General features: G+C 32.7%; 1 protein-coding gene across 2 annotated transcripts in view; it reads left to right on the forward strand.

The window, feature by feature from the left end:
• The window catches only part of TMF1 (TATA element modulatory factor 1), a 30,670-nt gene extending 8,676 nt beyond the window's left edge, over nucleotides 1–21,994 (forward strand). Inside the window, exons 5-17 of one of the 2 annotated variants that reach the window (XM_061128103.1) lie at nucleotides 898–1,003; nucleotides 5,637–5,779; nucleotides 6,034–6,200; nucleotides 6,497–6,653; nucleotides 9,861–9,953; nucleotides 10,644–10,800; nucleotides 14,130–14,322; nucleotides 15,159–15,228; nucleotides 15,462–15,554; nucleotides 16,582–16,683; nucleotides 16,963–17,115; nucleotides 18,466–18,591; nucleotides 19,168–21,994. In XM_061128103.1, the coding sequence (XP_060984086.1) occupies nucleotides 898–1,003; nucleotides 5,637–5,779; nucleotides 6,034–6,200; nucleotides 6,497–6,653; nucleotides 9,861–9,953; nucleotides 10,644–10,800; nucleotides 14,130–14,322; nucleotides 15,159–15,228; nucleotides 15,462–15,554; nucleotides 16,582–16,683; nucleotides 16,963–17,115; nucleotides 18,466–18,591; nucleotides 19,168–19,311 (1,704 nt within the window). In that variant the 3' untranslated portion in view covers nucleotides 19,312–21,994. Of the gene's footprint in view, nucleotides 1–897; nucleotides 1,004–5,636; nucleotides 5,780–6,033; nucleotides 6,201–6,496; nucleotides 6,654–9,860; nucleotides 9,954–10,643; nucleotides 10,801–14,129; nucleotides 14,323–15,158; nucleotides 15,229–15,461; nucleotides 15,555–16,018; nucleotides 16,068–16,581; nucleotides 16,684–16,962; nucleotides 17,116–18,465; nucleotides 18,592–19,167 lie in introns of those variants that run through there. The other variant, XR_009690335.1, reaches the window with a different exon arrangement.
• Nucleotides 21,995–22,000: the final 6 nt, after the last annotated feature.

Below are 22,000 nucleotides of genomic sequence, written 5' to 3' on the forward strand. Positions count from 1 at the left end.
TTTTAATCAGAGGAACTGAGTAAGTTTTCATGGAAGGTATGATATTCTTCCTGGACCTTGATGGATGGAATTTTGGCAGTTGAAAATGGACAGCAGTGCTGTTGATAGTTCAGAGCATAAGCTTTAGGGATTCACAGACCTGGGTTCAAGTTATAACTCTACCTCTTTATAGCTCTCTCACCTTCAAAGTTTGCTCAAGCTTTCTTAACCGTAATTTTCTTACTTGTGTAGTTGAATAGTACAAATTCCTCCCTCCTAGGACTGTTGTAAGGATTAAATGATAATGGATACAAAGTATACTTTAAATACTTAGTAAATGTTAGTTGATTTGAGCTGTTGTTTAGTTTCAGAGCATTGTGAAAAACAAATTTTAAATCATAGGACACTTTATATCACCATTGTTTCAAAAGATGAAGTATTGTAACATGTCTCTGTTAAATCTCTGCTTAAAGTAGATTGGACCTTATGAAATTATGTTTTTTTCTCTTACTTAGCAACATATTTTTAAGTATGAGGATGAGGAATACTCATTTCAAGTATCAGATGAGGAAAAGAAATACAGTAAAAAATGGAGATATACTAGTTGAATGTTCCAAAAATAACGTCTAACCTGTGGAAAATATGTGTAGAGATACTCAAAAAGGGTGTTGAAAGTTAACTTACACTCATTTCCATTTCCATATTAAAACCTGCTTATGTCTGAATTTAGGTTTTCTATGTCATTTTCAAAGCTCTTTAACTTGCTCTTAATTAAACAAGGTGATATAAACTCAGGTTAACAAAACTTACGGGTTGTTACTGAAAATGCAATTAATTGAATATGGAAAAAAATGAAAAATATGCCCAGAATGAAATTAATTCTTTATGGTATTCATGTTTTTTTTTTTTTTAAATTAGGAAATCAAAAGTATAAAAGAAGAACTTGCTACTAGATTAAATAGTAGTGAAACGGCAGACCTTTTGAAAGAGAAAGATGAGCAGATCCGAGGGTTAATGGAAGAAGGTATGTGAAATATTCAGTCAGTTGTGAAAAATATTGTGACAATAAAATACTTACCATGTGACTAGCTGCTGCTTTTTCCTAATGTAAAAACATGGGAAGCAAGAAAGGTTTGGATTTAAGCTTCAGAAGTGGTAGATAACAGTTTATGGAAGAATGTGGAGCAACGTGTAGAGAAGTAGAGATATGTATGTAGCTTTCTGTTTCTAGGGAGTTAAAAAAAAACCCGACTGTGAGAAGTAGAATTTTGTGCTTCCCTAAGGAAGCTTGTAACAGGTTTTAGAGTCCTCATTTAAACCAAGATATTTGAAAGTTCTAATTCTGGAGTTTGTATAGTTATCTGAATCTCTAGCTTGGGTACTATATGGTATCATTCTGTTGTTCTGGAATTTGATAGTGAATTTTTTCTTAAATTCATATTTTACTTTTTTCAGTTATTAAACACTATATGAAAAGATTTATAGTTAATAGGTTTATGAAAATTAAAGATTCTTCAGGAGATTAAACATTGCAGTTGGACATTGGAATGTCATAGGAAAGAAGGTAGTTTTGGAAAAGATGGTTAAATAAATTTTTCTTTTTCTTAAAAGTTTTTTTAGTTGTAAGAATAATGCTTGCTACTTGCAGAAAATTTTTAAATTATAAGAAGTATATGAAGAAAGAAAAAAAAGATAATCCATTTTTATAAGGAACTATTCTAGTTTCCTTTTATTGCATTTTTAATATGTTTTTAAACATAATATCATATATCTAATTTGCAATGTTCTTTCTTTTAAATTTCTTTAAGCCATTAAATGTGCTTTGATACCATTATTAATGACTGTATTAAAGTGCATTATATGGATATATTATATTTGTTTTTCTTTTCCTAATATTATGTGTTTATTTCTAAAATGTTAATATTACAAATCATAGTGGGATGAACATTTCTGTACTTAAATCACTGCATTTAAGTGAATTTCCAGACTGAGAGTAATTGGAAATAATCACTTCATTTGAAATAGTTTTGTCCAATTTTTCTTTTTCATTTATTCAGCTTATACTTAACAGCTAGTTGGTCAGATTCTGTGTTTGATATAGACAAATGACAAATGTGTAATAAATGACACATTCCCTGTCCTTTAGGCACTATAGTTTAATGAGAGGGAAATATGGGTACAGAGATAATTAAAAACAATCTAAGCACTAAAATAAAAGAAAGAAGGAAGAGTTAATTAAACATGTATCTCAAGACATCTTGCAGTCTGTTACTATTTTCTGTTACAGCATTAGAGACTGAGGGGAAGGCTAAGTACATGGTTTCATAATTTTTAAAAATTATTAAAAATATCAATATCAAATTTCACTATGTTGGAATTTGGGGAGTGAGCTGATGTTTCCTTTTGCTTAATGAACTTCTTTATAGGGAAAATAGACTGATTTCATATAGATGTAGTCACATACTGCTCCTGTATACCCTAGAGGTATTTTTAAAGTCATAGCTGAAGAGCTACAAGTCTCAAAGCTGAGAGTACACTACAATGAGTATCTGATTACTTCATTAACTAGAGTCATTGACTGTTAAGATCTAGCTATACCGCCTCCATATCCTTCTGCACATGCATATACTACCCTTTGGCCTCACCTCTTGAACGTAGTTGACAGATACTGTATCATTCCACTCCTGAATTCTTTTTTAATCCAACTTTGCTGTGCTCAGTCGTGTCCGACTCTTTGCGACCCTGTGAACTGCAGCCCGCTGCGTTCCTCTGATTATGAGGATTCTCCAGGCAGGAATTCTGGAGTGGGTTGCCATGCCGTCCTCCAGGGGATCTTCCAAACCCAGGGATGGAAGCTAGGTCTCCCGCATTTACCGACTGAGCCGCCAGGGAAGCCCTTGAAAGTCGCTCAGTTGTGTTGACTCTTTGTGGCATTCTCCAGGCAAGAATACTGGAGTGGGTAGCTATTTCCTTCTCCATGGGATCATTCCAACCCAGAGATCGAACCCAGGTCTCCTGCATTGCACGCGGATTCTTCACCGTCTAAGCCACCAGGGAAGCCCGAGAATACTGGGGTGGGTAGCCTATCCCTTCTTCAGGGCATCTTCCCAACCCAGCGATCAAACTGGGGTCTTGTGCATAGCAGGCAGATTCTTAACCAGCTGAGCTACCAGGGAACAATCCAACTTTGTTGAGGTATAAAAGTTGTGTATTTGTAAGGTGTACAGTGTGACTTTTTTATATGTATATATTGTGAGATTACTACCACAGTGAAGCAAAGTAATATATCAGTCACGTCACGTAGTTAACATTTGTGTGTGTGTGATGAGAACTCTTTAACATTTACTCTTTTTAGCAAGTTGCAGGTTTATAGTACAGTATTAGTAGCTCTAATTTATAGTCACCATGCTGTAAATTACATCTCTAGAACTTATTCATTTTGCATAACTGAAACTTTGTACCCCTTGGCCAACATCTCCCCATTTCTTTGACCCACTAGCCCTTGTTGACCACCATTCTGTTCTCTGTGTCTACAAATTCAACTTTTTTGTATTCCACATGTAAGTGAGATCATATGTATCTATGTCTGGTTTATTTCATCCTCTAGGTTCATTCATGTTTTCACAAATGGCAGGTTGTTTTTTCAAAGCTGAATAATGTTTATATCTCTCTCTGTATATTTATCAATCTATGTCACATTCTCTTTATCCATTTATGCATTGACTAAACATAGATTGTTTCCATATCTGGGCTATTGTAAATAAAACTGCAGTGAACATGGGGATGCAGATCTCTCTTTGAGATCCTAATTTCATTTCTTTTGGTTATCTATTTAGAAGTGAGATTGCTGGATCATATGGTCGTTCTATTTTAAATTTTTTGAGGAATCTTCATACTGTTTTCTGTAGTGGCTATACCAGTTTGCCTTCTCACCAACGCAAACCTGTTACTCACCTGTTACTCAAGGGTTCTCTTTTCTTCATATCCTCTCCAGTATTTATCTTTTATCTTTTTGATAATGGCTGTCCCGACAGGTATGAGATGATGTCTCACTGTAGTTTTGATTTGCATTTCCCTGCTGGTTGGTGATGTTGAGCACCTTTTTGTATACCTTTTGGCCATTTGTATGCATTGTTTGAGAAATGTCTCTTCATGTCTTTAGCCCATTTTCCAAATTGGCTTGTTTTTTTTTTTTTGCTATCAAGTTCTAGGAGTTCTTACATATTTTGGATATTAATTCCTCATCAGTGTATGGTTTGCACATATTTTTTTCCATTCTGCAGATTATCTCTTTACTCTGTTGTTTCTTTTAATGTGCAGTAATTTTTTACTTTGATACAGTCTCACACATCTTTTTTTTTGCTTTTGTAGCCTGTGCTTTTGGGATCCTATTCAAAAAGCAATTCCCAAGACTTATGTCAGAAAACTTTTCCCTTTTTTCCCCCCTATGTTTTCTTCTGGTAGTTTCACAGTTTCTGGTTTTATAGTTAAGTCTTTAATCTATTTGGAGTTGATTTTTATTTTTGATGTATGATGCTATACTGTTTAGTTTTTCTGCATATGCATATCCCAGTACCATTTATGGATGAGACAGCCCTTTCCTCATGGTTGTACTCTTGACGTCCTTGTTGAAGATCACTTTATAAGCTCTCCATTTTATTCCATTGGTCTATATGTCTGTTTTTATGCCAGTACCATACTGTTCTGATTTCTATAGCTTAGTAATATGCTTTGAAATTAGAAAATTAGGAAGTGTGATATCTCCGGCTTTGTTCTTGCTCAGACTCACTTTGGTTGTTTGAGATGTTTTGTGGTTGCATATGACTTTTAGGTTTTTTTTTTTTTCCCTTCTATTTTTGTGAAAAATGCCATTTGGATTTTGATAGAAATTGCATTGACTCTGTAGTCCACTCCTCAGTTCTTCAGTCTGCATCTCCCAGGGGCAATTTTTCTTGACAGTCACAACATTGTCATCTCATCTAAGAGAATCAGCATTAATTCAAAAGTGTATTCTAGCATGTATTTTGGCCTTTATCTCAGTTGTCTCTAAAAATGACTCTCATGTCTGGTTATTTGCTGTGCCCTAAGGTCCAATCAAAGTTCATTGCATTTGGCAATTATATTCTTTTAGTCTTCCTCCAATCTAGGATATTTTTTTCATGACATCAGAGATTTTGTGGAATCCAGTTGTCCTGTTGACTACCCCCTGTTTAGGAGTCTGTCACTTTCTTCATGATTAGATTCAGATCAGATTTCTAGTGAATATAATAGGTGATATTGTGCACCTTCTACTCCATCACATCAGTGGACACAGAATGTCAGGCTGTAGCACAGTTTAGTGATGTCAGAGTTGAATGTTTGGTTAAGATTATGACCAGATTTCTCTGTTGTAAAAGCACATTTTTTTCCGCTTTGTAATTTATAATTTGTAGGAATGATTCTTTAAGACTGTAAATATTTTGTTCCATACCATCCTTCTACCTAGTAATTTTAGCATTCATGGCTGATTCCTGTCCAAATCACTTTAACATTAACTGTTACAGCATTGTGATTTTAAAAATACTCTGTCATTTTATGTTACTGGTTAGAGAAAACATTCTACTCACATTCTTAGAGAATCATCATTAATTGAACTTATACATTTTTTCCATTGCCAGGAGAGAAGCTTTCAAAACAGCAGCTGCATAATTCTAACATCATTAAGAAATTAAGAACTAAAGACAAAGAAAATGAAAATATTATTGCAAAGCTGAACAAAAAAGTTCAAGAGCTAGAAGAAGAGTTAGAACATTTAAAACAGGTGAATATTAACTGTTCTCTACATATATGTTGCTGTTACTTCCAATATGAATAGTTGGCCATGGGTTATAAAATATTTGGAATGAATTATTGTGAGGTATGTCATTTGGGAGGAATTTTCAAGCAAGTAAATAGTGAATGTTAAGGTTTTTCTTCGTTATTATTGATAGAGTGCTTGAAATTCCTAGAACACGGTTATTTACTGTGGTGTATTTTTTTATTGAAATATACCGTTGTCTCTTCTTTTTAATATAGGTCCTTGATGGCAAAGAAGAGGTTGAGAAACAACATAGAGAAAATATTAAGAAACTAAATTCTGTGGTAGAACGCCAAGAGAAGGACCTTGGCCGACTTCAAGTAGACATGAATGAACTTGAAGAAAAGAACCGAAGTATTCAGGCTGCTCTTGATAGTGCATACAAGTAAGAAAATGAACAAATATGCAACTCATTGAAAATCCATTATCAGAGCAAGAAATGGAAGAAACACTTTTTTTTATTATCTGATCACTAATAACATTTATAAACTTCCTGGTATATGGACTTATGACTGGTTAAAGCGAGCTTCACAGAGAGTCCTCATTGTAATCGGTGTTTATTATGTGGTAAATTTCCTCATTCTGTAGATCTCATGGAAATCGACATGGAAACTTAATTAATTTGGTAATGTAATTAGCTGTATATTATTTTAAATTAAAAATTATCTATCTAATTTTAAGAGAACTTACTGATCTCCACAAAGCCAATGCTGCAAAGGATAGTGAGGCCCAGGAAGCTGCTCTGAGTCGCGAAATGAGAGCTAAAGAAGAACTTTCTGCAGCACTGGAGAAGGCCCAAGAAGAAGCCCGTCAGCAGCAGGAAACATTAGCAATTCAAGTAAGCATTGGATGATAAATTAGTCTTTAAAAATCTTTGTGCTTCTGCAAAATAAAGAATTCATTAGTTAATTTGAATAAAACCTTATGTAGTAGCATATGTGTTGCATTTCCTTTATAATCTTATTGGGCACTTTTCTAGGAATACTAGATTGTGCCAAATTTAATTAATTGTGTGTTTTTTAAACTGTTGTTAAAGTGATGCTTACATTAAATCAGTATTGCTTATTATTTTTATGAATTTCAAACTTATTTGAGAGTGCTATGAAAACTAGGGACATTCTTAACCAAAAGAATGCATGTATGCAGATAAATACTAAACATTGTATATAATTTCCGGAGAATCTGTTTAACTCCTAAGCTCATTCATAGCATCTATGGGACTCCATGTACTTCAAATAAAGGAGTAAAACTAACATCTGTCAGGCTTTGTCTTATGAAATCATCAGTTGATAGATATTTGGGTTATTTACACTTTTAAATTTTATTTATTTTATTGAGGTATAGTTATTTTATAATATTATATAAATTTCAGGTGTATGTCATAGTGATTCACATTTATTTAAAGGTTATATTCCATTTTTAGTTATTATCAAATACTGGCTATATTCCCCTTGCTTGTACAATATATCATGTAGCTTATTTATTTTATATGTAGTAGTACCTTTTAGTCCTGTACTTCTCATTTTCCCCTCCCCTTGTTTTCTATTCCCTCTGGTAATCACTAGCTCTTTCTTTAAATTCATGAGTCTGTTTTGTTTTTGTTATATTCACTAGTTTTGTTTTTTTAGATTTCGCATATAAGTGATATTATACAATATTTGTCTCTCTCTGACTTATTTCACTAATCATAGTACACATCATCCCTGTTGCTGCACATGACAAAATTCCAGTCTTTATTTATGGCTGAGTAGTATTTCAGCTATGTATGTATCACACCTTTTTATCCATTCATCTATTGATGGATAGTTAGTTTGCTTCCATATCTTGGATATTGTAAACAATGCTGCTATAAACATTGGAAGGTGTGTATCTTTCCAAATTAGTGTTTTCACTTCCTCTAGATATACACCCAGGATTTTTTACACTTTTAGGTTATTATGAATAATGCTGCTCTAAACATTAATTTACAAATTTCTATGTGACCATATCTTTTAAATTCTCTTAGATATATACCCTTGGGTTATATGCTAATCTTACGTTTAACATTTTCAGGAACAACCAGACTTATCCACAGTGGCTGAACCATTTTACATTCCCACCAGCCATATATATGGGAGTTTCAGTTTCTCAACATTCTTGCCAGTATTTATCATTGTCTTTGTTGTTGTTGTTGTAGCCCTTTTAGGGGTATATATGGTATCTGTTACAGTATTAATTTATATTCCCTTAATTATTAATAATGTTGAACATCTTTTTATGTGATTATTGGATTTCTGTATCATCTCCTTTGGAGAAATTTATTCAAATATTTAAATCCTTTGCCTATTTTTATACTATCATTTTTATTGTTCATTTGTAAGAGTTCCTTATATATTCTGCATACTAGACCTTTATCAAATGTGGGATTTGTAAATATTTTTCTCCCACTTTCTATGTTGTCTTTCACTTTCTTCATAGTGTCTTTTGATACACAAAAGTTTTTTAATTTTGATGAAGTCCAGCTTACTTATTTTTTGTTTTCTTCCTTGTGTTTTGGATATCATATTTAAGAACCTCTTGCCTAATTCAGGATCACACAGATTTTCACCTATTTCCTTCTAGGATTTTTATAGTTTTAGTTCTCACATTTAGGTCTTTTGCATGTGAATATCAAATTGTTCCAGCACTACTTGTTAAAAAGACTATTCTTTCCTCACTGATCTCAATGCATTTTTTAAAAATTTCACATGAATATGTAAAACATTTACGTGATTCCAAAGTGAAAGCTACATAGCAAAATATACTAGGGTAACATTTGCTTCCAACTTATTCCTTCCCCATTCCTTTTCTTTGCCTATAAATTTGCCATTTTACTACAATTAGGTTTGCTTTTTTCAGTGTTTCTATTTGTAAATGCAAGAAAACATCCATATCTACATTTATTTATGTTCCTCCTCAATGTGTGTATATACACATACACTTATACACATGTTTATTTGTATCTCTTTCATCTTTTCTGCATAAAATATAGTTTACTGTTAACTGGAAAAGGAAATGGCAACCCACTCCAGTGTTCTTGCCTGTATTCTGGGGATTCCCTGGTGGCTCAGATGGTAAAGAATCTACATGCAGTGCAGGAGATGCAGGTTTGATCCCTGGGTTGGGAAGATCCTCTGGAGAAGAGAATGGCCCCACTCCAGATTCTTGCCCGGAGAATTCCATGGACGAAGGAGCCTGGCGAGCTATAGTCCATGGGGTTGCAAAGAGTTGGACATGACTGAGTGACTAACACTTTCATACTTTTTTCATATTATTTTGTAGTTTTTTCATTTTAGATTAAATTGTACATTTCTGCATGTTTTTTGTGGTCATATTAATTTTTATTGGTCATATTCATGTTGTATCAACATTGGCAAAAATAAATTACTGCTAATGGGTGTTTGCAGTATTTCTTTTGTTTTTGTTAGTCTAGCTGACAGTGTAGAGAATATTTTTGTATGTTTATAGATCTGTTTCTGGGATGATCAGATGAAAGAAAATAAAAAGTTTGATGATTCTTTCAATGTGTTGCCATATGCTTTCTGAAAAGGCTGTAGCAAGTTTACAACCTGTGCAGCTGTGTGTGAATATAGCAGCCAGTTTTTATAGCTCATATAGTTCCTATCACATTCTGTCTTACACTGCAAACATTTATGGATGCACTGTGTTTCCTCCTGTATTGTATGTCAGCGTCTGGACCTTATACTTATGTATATGCTCGTGTGTGTGTGTGTGTGTGTGTGTGTATGTATGTGTGTGTATGTGTGTGTGTATGTGTATGTGTGTGTGTGTGTGTGTGTGTGTGTGTGTGTGTGTACACCTACTGTGCTTTCGTCAGTACATACTGAGTACGTGTGGTTCAGGGACTGCCTAAAGAATGAGATGTGTGACAATTGTGTGTAAATGCTCACTGGATAGCATAGAATATTATATATGAATCCTAAGTCAACACAACACAAAAAATAATAGCAGGAAGTTATAGATATTTGACGTTGGTTCTGATAGTGTGTTGGTTCTCTTCATGCAGGTGGGGGACCTTAGGCTGGCACTGCAACGTGCAGAGCAAACAGCTGCCAGAAAAGAGGATTATTTACGCCATGAGATCAGTGAACTCCAGCAGGTACTTGTCAGAGTTTACCTAAAATACAAATCTTGAGATGTGTTTTTCCAGAAATAATAAATGACTTAGTTGGGTAATGTTCTTTGAGTTGAGAAGATTACTGCTATACTCTTCATTTTCTGTATTTTTATGTGGTTTATGTGAATAAAATCAGAGTGGGCACTTCAAAAATTTATAAGAAAAACCCTAATTTTGTTTTCTAGAAAGTAATTTTATCATGATAGATATGTAGTATATTGAGTTATTCTCATTTGTAATGGCTGACTGATTAATTATTATCAGTCTTTGATTACTGTGGGGCAGAAAGCAATGCCTAATTTTTATGCTACTGTGTTGATTTCAGTCAGTGAAGTTGTGCAGGAGAAGGGGGAGAAAATTCCACTTATATTAATCTTCCTGTTTTTAGAAATACTTAGAAATATTTAGAGAGGAGGCAACTACTAAGAAGTTTGGATGATACTCTTTATTACCTTAAGGTAATCAAAGGCTGTCATTACATAGAAATGCTTTGAAAAGAAGCACATACTTAACTCCGTTATGCAACTTAACTATAACTTAAGGTTTGAATAGTTAGAAAGTAATAGAAAAACAAATAATTTTTTCCCGAAATCTCTCATAAAGTTTGTTTGCTAGCATTTTTAGTGTTTTTACTGCTGTCAGTAATAATGACTTAAGAATATCATAATTCAGAGACTCCAGGAAGCAGAGAATCGAAACCAAGAACTGAGTCAAAGTGTTTCATCAACAACAAGACCATTGCTTCGACAGATAGAAAATTTGCAAGCAACTCTAGGGTCCCAGACGTCATCATGGGAGAAGTTAGAGAAGAATCTTTCTGATAGACTTGGTAACTGCTTTAGTTCTTAAGCTCAATGCAGTTCTTAAGCCCTTCCATCCTGTTTTAGAATTAGGGTAATGGCATGAAATTGAAATTCACTGGATCTGATGGTTTTATTTTGTGTCTAACTTGCAGATTTTGACCTCTTCTCCTCTCTTACATTTATTTTCTAATATTTTAATTGACTCTTTTCAAGCCATGCCTTACATAATGTGTCAGGTACTGTCTAAAATACTTTCTTGTCATTCTTTTGCTCATTTTTACAAACTTTTGCACTCTACTGTTTCCTCGTCCATTGCTCAATCTGACCTTGTTTTAGCTTGTCGGCGGTAGTGTAGGAGGCAGAGATCAGATATGATTCTAGTCAGTGGTGGAATTCCAAGAGCCGAGATAAGTCTAAGTTAAATCAAGTTCAGATTCTGGTAGACAGATGCTATGAAGTCTTAAGATTCCATATTTTGCTTCTTTACAAAAATATCCTAGGTTCCCCTCTGTGCTGTTAATAAAAAGAAAATTTTTTTTCCAAGATACTTACTCAAGTACAGACAGGTAGAATATGTATATATTAGATATCCCAGAAGCTTGCAAATGGTGAAAAATTCCTGTTTCTGTTCTATGCCTAAAATTAACTGTAATTTGAGAGACATCATGGTGTAGTGATAAAAGCCAATGTGAATGGGTGTCAAAACACTTGGACTCATGGCTTTTATGGTTTGTTTTCAATCATCCAGCCAAACACTCCTTTGTTTTGGAGCAAGTCATTTACCTTCTCTGGACTACACCCTATAAAATCACGAGGGGTGAGCTAGATTAGTGTATTTGAAACAGTGTTCAGTAGATCTCTTGTATGTCTTAGTGCTAGCTGTCATGGTGAGGGGGAAGCTCAATAAGTAACGTGCTGGGCTTCCTCCAGGCTGCCAAATGAAAATAGTGCCTCCTTTGACTGCCTTTTTTTTTTTTTCCCTTATAGCTTCATATAAGATTTTGTCTGAAATAGATTTATCTGCTTAAAAAGAAAAATCCCTAAACAGATGAACCTTCATCTACTGTTTAATTTCTAGATAGAAATTTTAGGTCTATCATTTATCTTGGACAGCTTTTTGAGACTGATTTGTTATGAAGTATGAGATATCTGAAAATGACACCTTCTAAAACAAATATTTATTTAGCAATAAAATTGAAGCTAGAAGCCGTTATTTCTGTGGCTTTTAAACTGGAGCCTACACACTCTCAGGGATGTATGGTGTTGTGGTACAGTGTAGGCAAAGCCACAGGACAAACATACTTTATAATGCTATAAATAAGAGCATAGATACAGTATGGAAAAGAATATATAATGTAAAACAGATATTACTGGGTATACTTTAGTGGGGAAAAATAAGAAAATTCTTGCCTTGGTTAAATCTCAAAATTTTATCCACTAGTCTTTTTTTTTTTTTTAAGTTGAAATTTTCAATTGAGATAACTAGATTCATATGCAGTTATAATATATGCAGAAGTGATATGGAATGGTCCCTTGCACACTTTCCCCAATACTCCAGTGTTAGTTTTGCAAAATTGTAGTAGACTATCACAACCAAGGTATTGACATTGAAACAACCTTCTGATTTTATTCTGATTTGCCCAGTTTTACTGGTACTCACTTGTCTATATATGTGTGTTTATGTCTGTGTGTTTATTAAGTTTTATACAAGTTGACCACATGTAGGTTCATATATCTGTCACTACAGTCAAGATATTGAATAGTTCTACCACCAAAAAGACCCCTCATTTTGCCCTTTAAAACTGTTCTACCACCCTCTTGGCCTTCCCTCCCTGTCCCAAATCTCTGGCAATCACTAATCCTCTATTTCTGAACTTTTGGAATTTCAAAATGTTATATAAATAGAATTGTATAAAATGTGTCATTTTGGGAATGGGCTTTTTTTGTTCAGTATAATTCCCTGAAGATTCATGCAAGTTCTTGTGTATATTAGAGATTTAGTCTTTACTGCTGAGTATTTTTTCTGTGTTTATATATAATAGCAGATCTTGTTTGACCATCTACCTCACAAAGGATGTCTGGGCTGTATCTAGATTTTGTCTGTGCAGATCAAGCTATAATGAACATTTGTGTACAGGTTTTAGTGTGAACTTAAGTTTTCATTTCTTTGGATATATGCCCACGTGTGAAATTGCTGGGTTGTATGTCTAGTTGTGTGCCTCATTTTTTAAGCAAATGCCAAACTGTTTTCCAAAGTGGCTGTGTCTATGAGAGTAATCTAGTTTCTTTACATCCTTGCCAGCATTTTCTTTTGGTGTTTGCCCCTATTTTTTCTTTTAGTCATTCAGACAGGGTTGTAGTGATGCCTTATTATGATTTTAATTTGCATTTTCCTCATGAGAGATGGTGAATGACATTTTATATGCTTATTTTCTGTTAGTACATCCTCTTCAGTAAACTGTTTGTGTCTGTTGCCCATTTTCTAATTGGACCATTTATACTTTAACTAGTGAATTTTGAGACTTGTTTATGTAATCTAGATACTAGTTTTAGATAATATGGTTTGTATTTATTTCCTTCAAATATGTAGCTTATCTTTTCATTTTTTTCCCATAGAGCAAAAGTTTAAAATTTTGTGGAAGTCTGATTCATCAGTTTTTCTCTTTATGGCTCATGGTTTTGTGTTAAACCGAAGTACTCTTTGCCTATCCTTGGATCCTGAAGATTTCTTTGATTTTTTCCTAAAATTTTTATAATTTTTAAAAAAATTGAAGTATAGTTGACTTACAATATTCTTAGTTTCAGGTGTACAATAGTAATTTGACATTTTTATAGATCATACTTCATATTAAGTTTGATGAAATATTGGCTATATTCCCTGTGCTGTACATTACATCCTTGGAGCTTACCTATTTTATACTTGATAGTTGGTACCTCTTGATTCCCTTCACCTGTTTTGTCCCTCCCCTCATTATATTTTGTTTTACTTTTAAGTATGTAATCCATTTGAGTTAATTTTCATATATGTTGTGAAGATTAGTTTGAGGTTATTTTTTTTTTTTGCCTTTGACTATCCAGTTGATCCAGCACTGTTGATTCACTACTCTGCTGGTACGTGACTCCACTTTCAAATTAAAATATATTGGTGAAAAAAATGGTAAAGCACCTATAAATTAAGATTTTTAATATTTGTCTCTGTAGGCAGGTCTGCCTTACTCAGTGAGTACTTAAACAGTTTTAAGTGTGGCTGTTTGCATCATTAGAAGTTTGAAGTCAGAATCTGTTTGGTATTATTATCTTGGCCTCTTGAATATATGTATATATGATTGAAATTTCTTACCTATCCTACCATCAGGTGAATCCCAGACCTTGTTGGCAGCAGCAGTTGAGAGAGAACGTGCGGCCACAGAAGAACTTCTTGCTAACAAAATTCAAATGTCTTCCATGGAGTCACAGAATTCTCTCCTAAGACAAGAAAATAGTAGATTTCAGGCTCAGCTAGAATCAGAGAAAAATAGGCTAAGAAAACTAGAGGATGAAAATAATAGGTGAGCATGTTCCTTGAGTGTTATTCTTGATAGTTTCTTGACATTTTAAAGCACTTAAAAAATATGCTGTTGGTTTTTAACTCCATCGCACGGAGAACTGGAAATATATACTTTTAGTGTTTAAAGTCAGAGTCATTAGTAATAAGATGTGGAACCAAGTTCGGTGTGGGATTCACTGCGCCTTGTATAGTCTCTTGGACATGTGTGGCATGTTCTGAATGTATTTGCATTTTCTAGGAAAAGGATTCGTTGCTTTAATCAGATTTTTTTGAAGGAGTCTGTGACCATAAAGTAGTTGAAGACCACACACTGGAGTTATTTGTATATGACAAGGGTTTAAGCATTATTCCACTCTTCCTAAATAAATGTCTGGGCTCTTTGGAAATCAGAAGCTGTAAAATCCATCTTTGTTAAGTTAATTAAGGCTGCGATGATGGGTTTTATCCTGTGAGTTCTTTGGAAGTTTTACATTTTAAAAAAAGTAGTCAAAGAAAAATGATTTATAAAGTAAAGAATATGAACTTTTGCAGACATTTTCGTAGAACTCCGTAATGCTTTTGTAGAATCTGAACATGTTAATATTATGGAATGGTGGTATTCAAAATTCTGTTTAGGAAGTCTCTTTTTAAATGAAATCTTAACCCTAAGAACCAAAAAATACACAGACATGGTAATTTAGCTTCTGAATAAAACCCAGGTCATCTGGAAAATACAGTTTGAAAATCAAGCTGATAATAAAAATGACTACTAAATATGTAACTGGAGGTAATATAGCAGTATGTTTTTAATAGTCTCTACTATCATCTTTTTTTGTTTAATTCCCTTTGGCGTAATAGGTACCAGGTTGAATTAGAAAACCTAAAAGATGAATATGTAAGAACACTTGAAGAGACAAGGAAAGAAAAGGTATTTCTATTAGAGTTCACTTACCTCTTAGAACTTCCGTTAGAGAATGGTTGGGAATGCTAGCAAGTTAATGAGATGACAACATAAAATGGGTGATGTTTCTGCTTTTGGTACTTGGGTCTTTAGTAGTAGAACAAATAAGACTCTATACCTTATATTCCTAATTTGGAGACTGACTTACGATGATGATGACTTAGTTTCACAGAAATAACCTGACTGTCTCTCTCCATTAGACACTGTTGAATAGTCAGTTAGAAATGGAGAAGATGAAAGTTGAACAAGAAAGGAAGAAAGCAATTTTCACTCAAGAAGCAGTAAAAGAAAAGGTATTAAATTTTGTTATTTTGTTTCTTTTTTGATGTAACCAGTTAGTAGCTGTTGGGATTAGTCATTGTTTTGTAATTCAAGCTAAACTTTTTTTTTTTTTAAATAATTATTTATTGTTATTTATTTGGCTGCACCAGGTCTTCTTTGCAGCATGTGGGACGTAGTTCCCCGATTGGGGATTGACCCAGGTCCCCTGCATTGGGAGCTTAATGTCTTATCCACTGGACTACCAGGAAGTCCCCAAGCTAAACTTTATAAATACCATTTCTTAAGGTCTAAAGTCAGTAGAGTGATGAATTCTAGTAGTATAATCAGTGTTCTCCTCAGAGTAGATCCAAAGTAACTTGAGTTTATACAAAGAGACCTGTGATTTCTAGGAGTTGAATTATGGAACGTCTTGCCCCTTTTTAAAATTAATTTTGTGGTCTCTCACTGATACTGATGCACCTCATTTGGCCCATAGGCACCTGGGAGTGAAACTGGTTTGTTCACTTTGTTTCTGGTTAATGAAGGTAATTTTTCTAAAGTGAGTTTCCTGTATTTAAAGGATAGAAGTATACTCAGTAATTAGCATAATATGTTAAATCCACCTTTATGAACGTTGAGATTACCTTCTGAATTTATTTGGTTTAAAATACAGTAAAAATAAAATGGATAAGCCAGAAATGTTACGGTTTGTAAATCTTGGTAATTTTATTCTAGAGAAATATGTTTAATTGGTGGTATGTTATATAATATGAAATTCATATAGTTGCTCCATTAAAAACATTCACATTTCATTAAACATAAACCAAATTATATTGTATAATATAAATGAGTCCTGTGATGATTTGATCTTTTGTCTATACTTTTAAATTACTAAATATTGTGCTTTTGATAAGACTTCAGAAATCATATCTGTAACCATTTTATGAGGAAATTAGAATGAATCTTTGTTGTCATTGATCCTAGGAAGGTTTCTTGCTTTTTTATTTAACACTTTACCCTTTATTCTGAATTTAATTTTTTTTTCCTTTACACCCTAAGGAGCGCAAACCATTTTCTGTTTCTAGCACTCCTACAATATCACGTTCAAGTTCAATAAGTGGAGTTGATATGGCAGGCCTACAGACATCTTTTCTGTCTCAGGTGATGTTTTATTTCTTGTATGCATTCTTAAGTTGAATGATAATAAAGAGAGTGTGCAGGATAGTAGTTTGGCTCTCACCATGACCTTGGCATTCTATGAACAATTTATCTGCATTTTAGTAAGGGAGTGCTAACTGCACTGAGGAAATAGAGAAAATTTTCTGCCTTTAAGAAAATCATAGACGATTTAAAGCAAGAACTGACCAAATCATTTTGTTTGAACCTTGTGCATAGTCTATAGTAGCTGAATAACTGTATTACTTTCTTTAATTAACATAGGATGAGCCTCATGATCACTCATTTGGACCAATGTCTATGTCAGCAAATGGAAGCAATCTTTATGATGCTGTAAGAATGGGAGCGGGATCAAGCATTATTGAAAATCTACAATCTCAGCTGAAGCTAAGGGAAGGAGAAATTTCTCATTTACAGGTATTGTAAAAATGAAATGTGCTATACAATGCTATACAATGAAATTTTGAGGCTCAGTAAGTAGCATCCTTCATTTCCACCTGCTTTTTGAGCAAAATTGAGAAATAAAGTGATGGTGGCCTGTGAAGCCCCAAATAAACTGTGTATATTAACAATAAAGGCTGGTTGGAGCAAATAGCCAAGGATGAAAGTCAAATGGGTCTGCTGAGTGCCAGAATTTGGGAGACTGTCACAGAAAATGATAGGCTGGAGTAGGCCTCGCCACATGTGATAGGTAGCCTGCCTCAGTAAGACTTAGAGGCATCTAGAAGCAGAGAGCTCCTTGCAGGCACCTTTTTCCAAACATGACAAAAGGGAAGTTGCTGAGCTGAGCATAGCCATTTAATTCTTCCCAGATTCACCTTGTAGATAAGTTACTCCAGCTCCCCCTATGAGGAAAGAACAAAGGTGATGAGAGAGATTAGAACTGTAACCTGCTATACAAAAAAGGAAACAGTTTGAGTGGGACATCCTTCTATCTCATCTTGCTTTTCATAAACTTAATGAGGTGAGAAATGTTAAAATGTTTTACTTACCTGTTTTCATTGTTAAACTAGATACACTCAAAAGTAGAACTTTTCTATTCTTATTTTATGATTTTAGTTAAGTGAAAATATAACTCATATTAAAGATGTCCTTGAATTGGAATAAAATAGATCAGCATGATCTTAATACCTTTTATGTTTATGTAGCCCCATGTAACGCTTGAGGACACAAACAAACTTCTTTGGTAGTTGATGATAAGTTCTTACCAATATGACCTACACAGTTGGCACTACATTAAAGTTAGTTTTTGCTTCCCTGGTGGCTCAGTCACTAAAGAATCTGCCTGCACTACAGGAGACCCGGGTTTGATCGCTGGTCTGGGAAGATCCCCTGGAGAAGGAAATGGCAATCCACTCCAGTAGTCTTGCCTGGAGAATCTTATGGACAGAGAAGCCTGGCAGGCTACAGTCGATGGGGTCACAAGAGTCGGACACGACTTAGGGACTAAACCACAGAATAACTGAAATATATTGCTATTTCCTTAGATTTGAGAAAAATATAGAGTTGCATGTTACAAACAGATTATTAAATTTTCTTTAGTTCTTTCTCTGTCATAGTAAATCTAAATCCTGTGAATGATATACCTTTGAGGAAAGTTGAAACTTTTTGTGCCACTATTTCCTTTTATTTAAGAAAGAGCTAGTTCTTGGTTATATATTCACATATCTACTTCTTAAAAATTAGCACATTATATATGTTTATATTAGTGGGATTATTAAACAAGATATATTTTGATTTAAATCACTTTTTTGTAATGTGCCTCAGCTAGAAATTGGCAATCTAGAAAAAACACGCTCCATAATGGCTGAAGAGCTAGTTAAATTAACAAATCAAAATGACGAACTGGAAGAGAAAGTGAAGGAGATACCCAAACTTCGAACACAGCTAAGAGTAAGTATTCTTCACTCTTATTTTTAGTTTACATGCACAGTGGTTTTTCACAATCATGTTTAGTCCCAGCATAGGAAAATAACTAGATTTCACTTGGCCAAGGCTTTAATAATCCTGAACTTTTGCATGATCTGAGTAATATTTTATTGACTAATGTTAAATGTATCCTCACAATTAACATATTTGGCAATTGCTGTTAACCTATATATGAGAATATATTTTCTTTTGGGGTAAATGCCAGATAATACTTAAACTACAGGGAATCATACACTGAAATTGCATCAAATGTGCTGAAATTAATGGGAGAAAAGACAGATTAAGCTACATAGAGGGAGAATTGTAGATTTAGTGAAGAGATATGTGAAGATTAATAGCCATCTAGTCTAGTATTTTTTTTTTTTAGTCTTTTATTCTAACAGACTAAATTGCAAGTTTAATTTTTATGAGCGATGATGACTCTATACTTTTATTTAGATTGTAATGTCTTTACTGGTGGCATATTTATGATAATATAAATATAATATTAAAGATTTTCTGTACAGTTATTTAAAAGTTGTAAACAAATATATTTTATAGGATTTGGATCAAAGATACAACACTATTCTGCAGATGTATGGAGAAAAAGCAGAAGAGGCAGAAGAACTTCGATTAGATCTTGAAGATGTAAAAAATATGTATAAGACTCAAATAGATGAACTTTTAAGACAAAGGCTCAGTTAACATCTGCAAATTACATTCCCATCAACTGAATGTAAACATTTAATATCTATGTGCAGATACCCAATAAATTCTTTTATAGAATTAGAAGGTGGAATTTACTGTAGTGTTCAAAAATTGAAAAAACTTCTTTTATAGTATATAGTAATATTTCCAGTTAAATTATTTTGTGCAATATTTGAACTTTATTTTTGAAACTATTCTTTAAAGATTTATTTTTTAAAGGGTCTTTTTTTTTTTTTTTTGCCTTGAATAGCACAGAGATTTATTACTTTATCCTCATCAGTATGGTTAGGGAAGGAGAATGGTTCATATGTTGTATTGTAGATATATAACTAATTGTATCTATAATTTGTATGTTTTTGTATATATTGAGAACATTTAAAGAGTTATAGTAATGTTGACACTTTGAAATCTTTCGCACTTAAATCTTCAATATATCTTAATTACGATTCATGAATATGGACATTGTTTTCAAGTAAAAAATGACTAAACCTGCAGTTATTAAAATTTTGAACTAATTTTTTTCTTTAAAAAACAGTCTCTGAAGTTTAAAAGGTAAATAATTAAAACTTACAAATTTTTGTGATCTTAAGTTTTATTTCAGTCAGATTTCACAATTAAGTCTGTAAAAACTTTGGTACCTATTTGGAGAAAGCTGTAGCTATTCAAAGTTATCTAGGCATAATTGAATAGTGGAAAAATCTTAAAAAGATTCTGTGATGACTTCGTTAACATTTTAGTGGTTTTTGAAGAGGTATTGTTTTACTACCCTATGAAATGAATCAAAAGAAATAAAATTACTAATGTAATTTTCTTTTTAATTGTTCACATTTTGTAAAGTCTTATTTTTGGCACATTAAAAGTGAATGTTGACATTCATAACAATATTCATAATAAAATAGAATAATTATAGGAGTTAAATTAGACATTTTTGCAGTTTTCTGTAGTTTATCATTTAATTTTTTTCTTGGACCTTTAAAATAAAAAACGATATAGAATAGCTGAAAAAATAGCTATTCCTTCTCAGCTGTGTTTTAGACTTGTGAAATATTTTGATAGATTTTATTACTTAAAGTCATTTAGATGCCTTTACTTGAAAATAAGAACTCTCACTCCATTTTTAGTTACATTTTAAACACTAGAACTTTAGAGTATAGCTACAAGTAAGCCATGCTGAAGATTGTGGGATGCTTTTCAGGGCAATTCAAGTGACCTCATTTTTGTTCTTTTTGGATTCAAGACAGTATTTCTGTCATTGGATCTCTGATTTGTAGCATTTATAAATATTCTTTCAGTGTGAGCCAAATTCATAATATTAATCTATATTTTAGTGCTAAAAAGCAGTAAAATAGCTTTTCTTTCATTTTTATTAATATTCAGAGGTTGACAGAATGACAAAATTAACAATAGGAAATTTACAGAATTAGCAAATATGGGAAACATAAGTTGCAAAATTCTATCAAGTGTTTGAAACCAGAAGTTTAGGAATTATGAAATTGTTCTTTTATGGTATCCATTAATGAAGAGGGAAAAAAACTTCAGTGGAGAAAAGATTGAGATAAAATTCCTTTACTTTTAAATTTTATAATATTAAACATTCTCTTTTCTTAATCCTTATTAATAAAATCAATTCAACTTAAAATTTTATGGTCTTTTTAGTTTAATTTTAAAATGACAGCAGCTATTTAAGTCTTTGACTGTATATTACCATATATTGTTCTTTATCCACAAATTAATAGCTGATATTCATACTGATTTGTTTCCTTATATGTTTAGATTTTTCAATACATCTATAAATTGAGAAAGTGTACTATTTGCTTTCTTGAAAAACTCCACTAAGTGGCAGAATACCTATTGGATATTGGTTGCTGTATTTTGCTGTTTGTCATTAAAAATTATCTATCCATATTCTAGAAAATATTTGTATGTTAATAGATAAGAAAATAGTTTGCAGTCAGGTGTTTCCATTCTTGAAAGAAAATAGTACAAATCATAACAATGTTAAGAATATTAAAAAAAAGTAAAAAGTATGAATATTGTTGTTTACATATAGACAAGTAAGCACAGATTATGGGCATCATTCTGACTCTTGGGAATCTAAGTTGAGAGTACCATTTCTTTCTTTTTCTTTGTCTCTTTTTAGAGAACTTCCAATTGTATAGTGTGTAGCATGTGGGGATGCATCAAATCTTTGGTTTTTAAGATATTCTAAATATGGGAAATTTCTGAACAAGGGAAACATGTAGTTTAAGTAAGTGAAAAGAAAAGTTCAGGAAAATTTTTCTCTTATAATCCTTCATTTGGCACTTGATTTATTAATTGAAAATTTTATTTAAATAATTTTAATTAAAAGTATGTGATTTATAATATATAGAAAATAGACACAAGAAAAATAGAAAATGACTATAGATACTTTATCTTATTTTACTACTCTTTGTCTAGTATGTGTACATGTATGTACTAACATATCATAATTTTTCATTTTCATTTAAGAGTCTAATTTCCCTAATTTTGTTCAGTTTTAAAATATAACAACTTTAACTTCATATTTTGTAAAGGGCTAAAAGTGTGATTTAAAACTACTTGATATTATATTTTAATTGATAATATATTTTAATTCTAAATGAAAGATAATGTAAATAATAAGCATGGTTCTGATTTGAATAAAGATTTTAAAGGAGTAGTAATG

This window comes from Dama dama, chromosome 24, assembly GCF_033118175.1.
Source record: "Dama dama isolate Ldn47 chromosome 24, ASM3311817v1, whole genome shotgun sequence".
Lineage (NCBI taxonomy): Eukaryota > Metazoa > Chordata > Mammalia > Artiodactyla > Cervidae > Dama > Dama dama.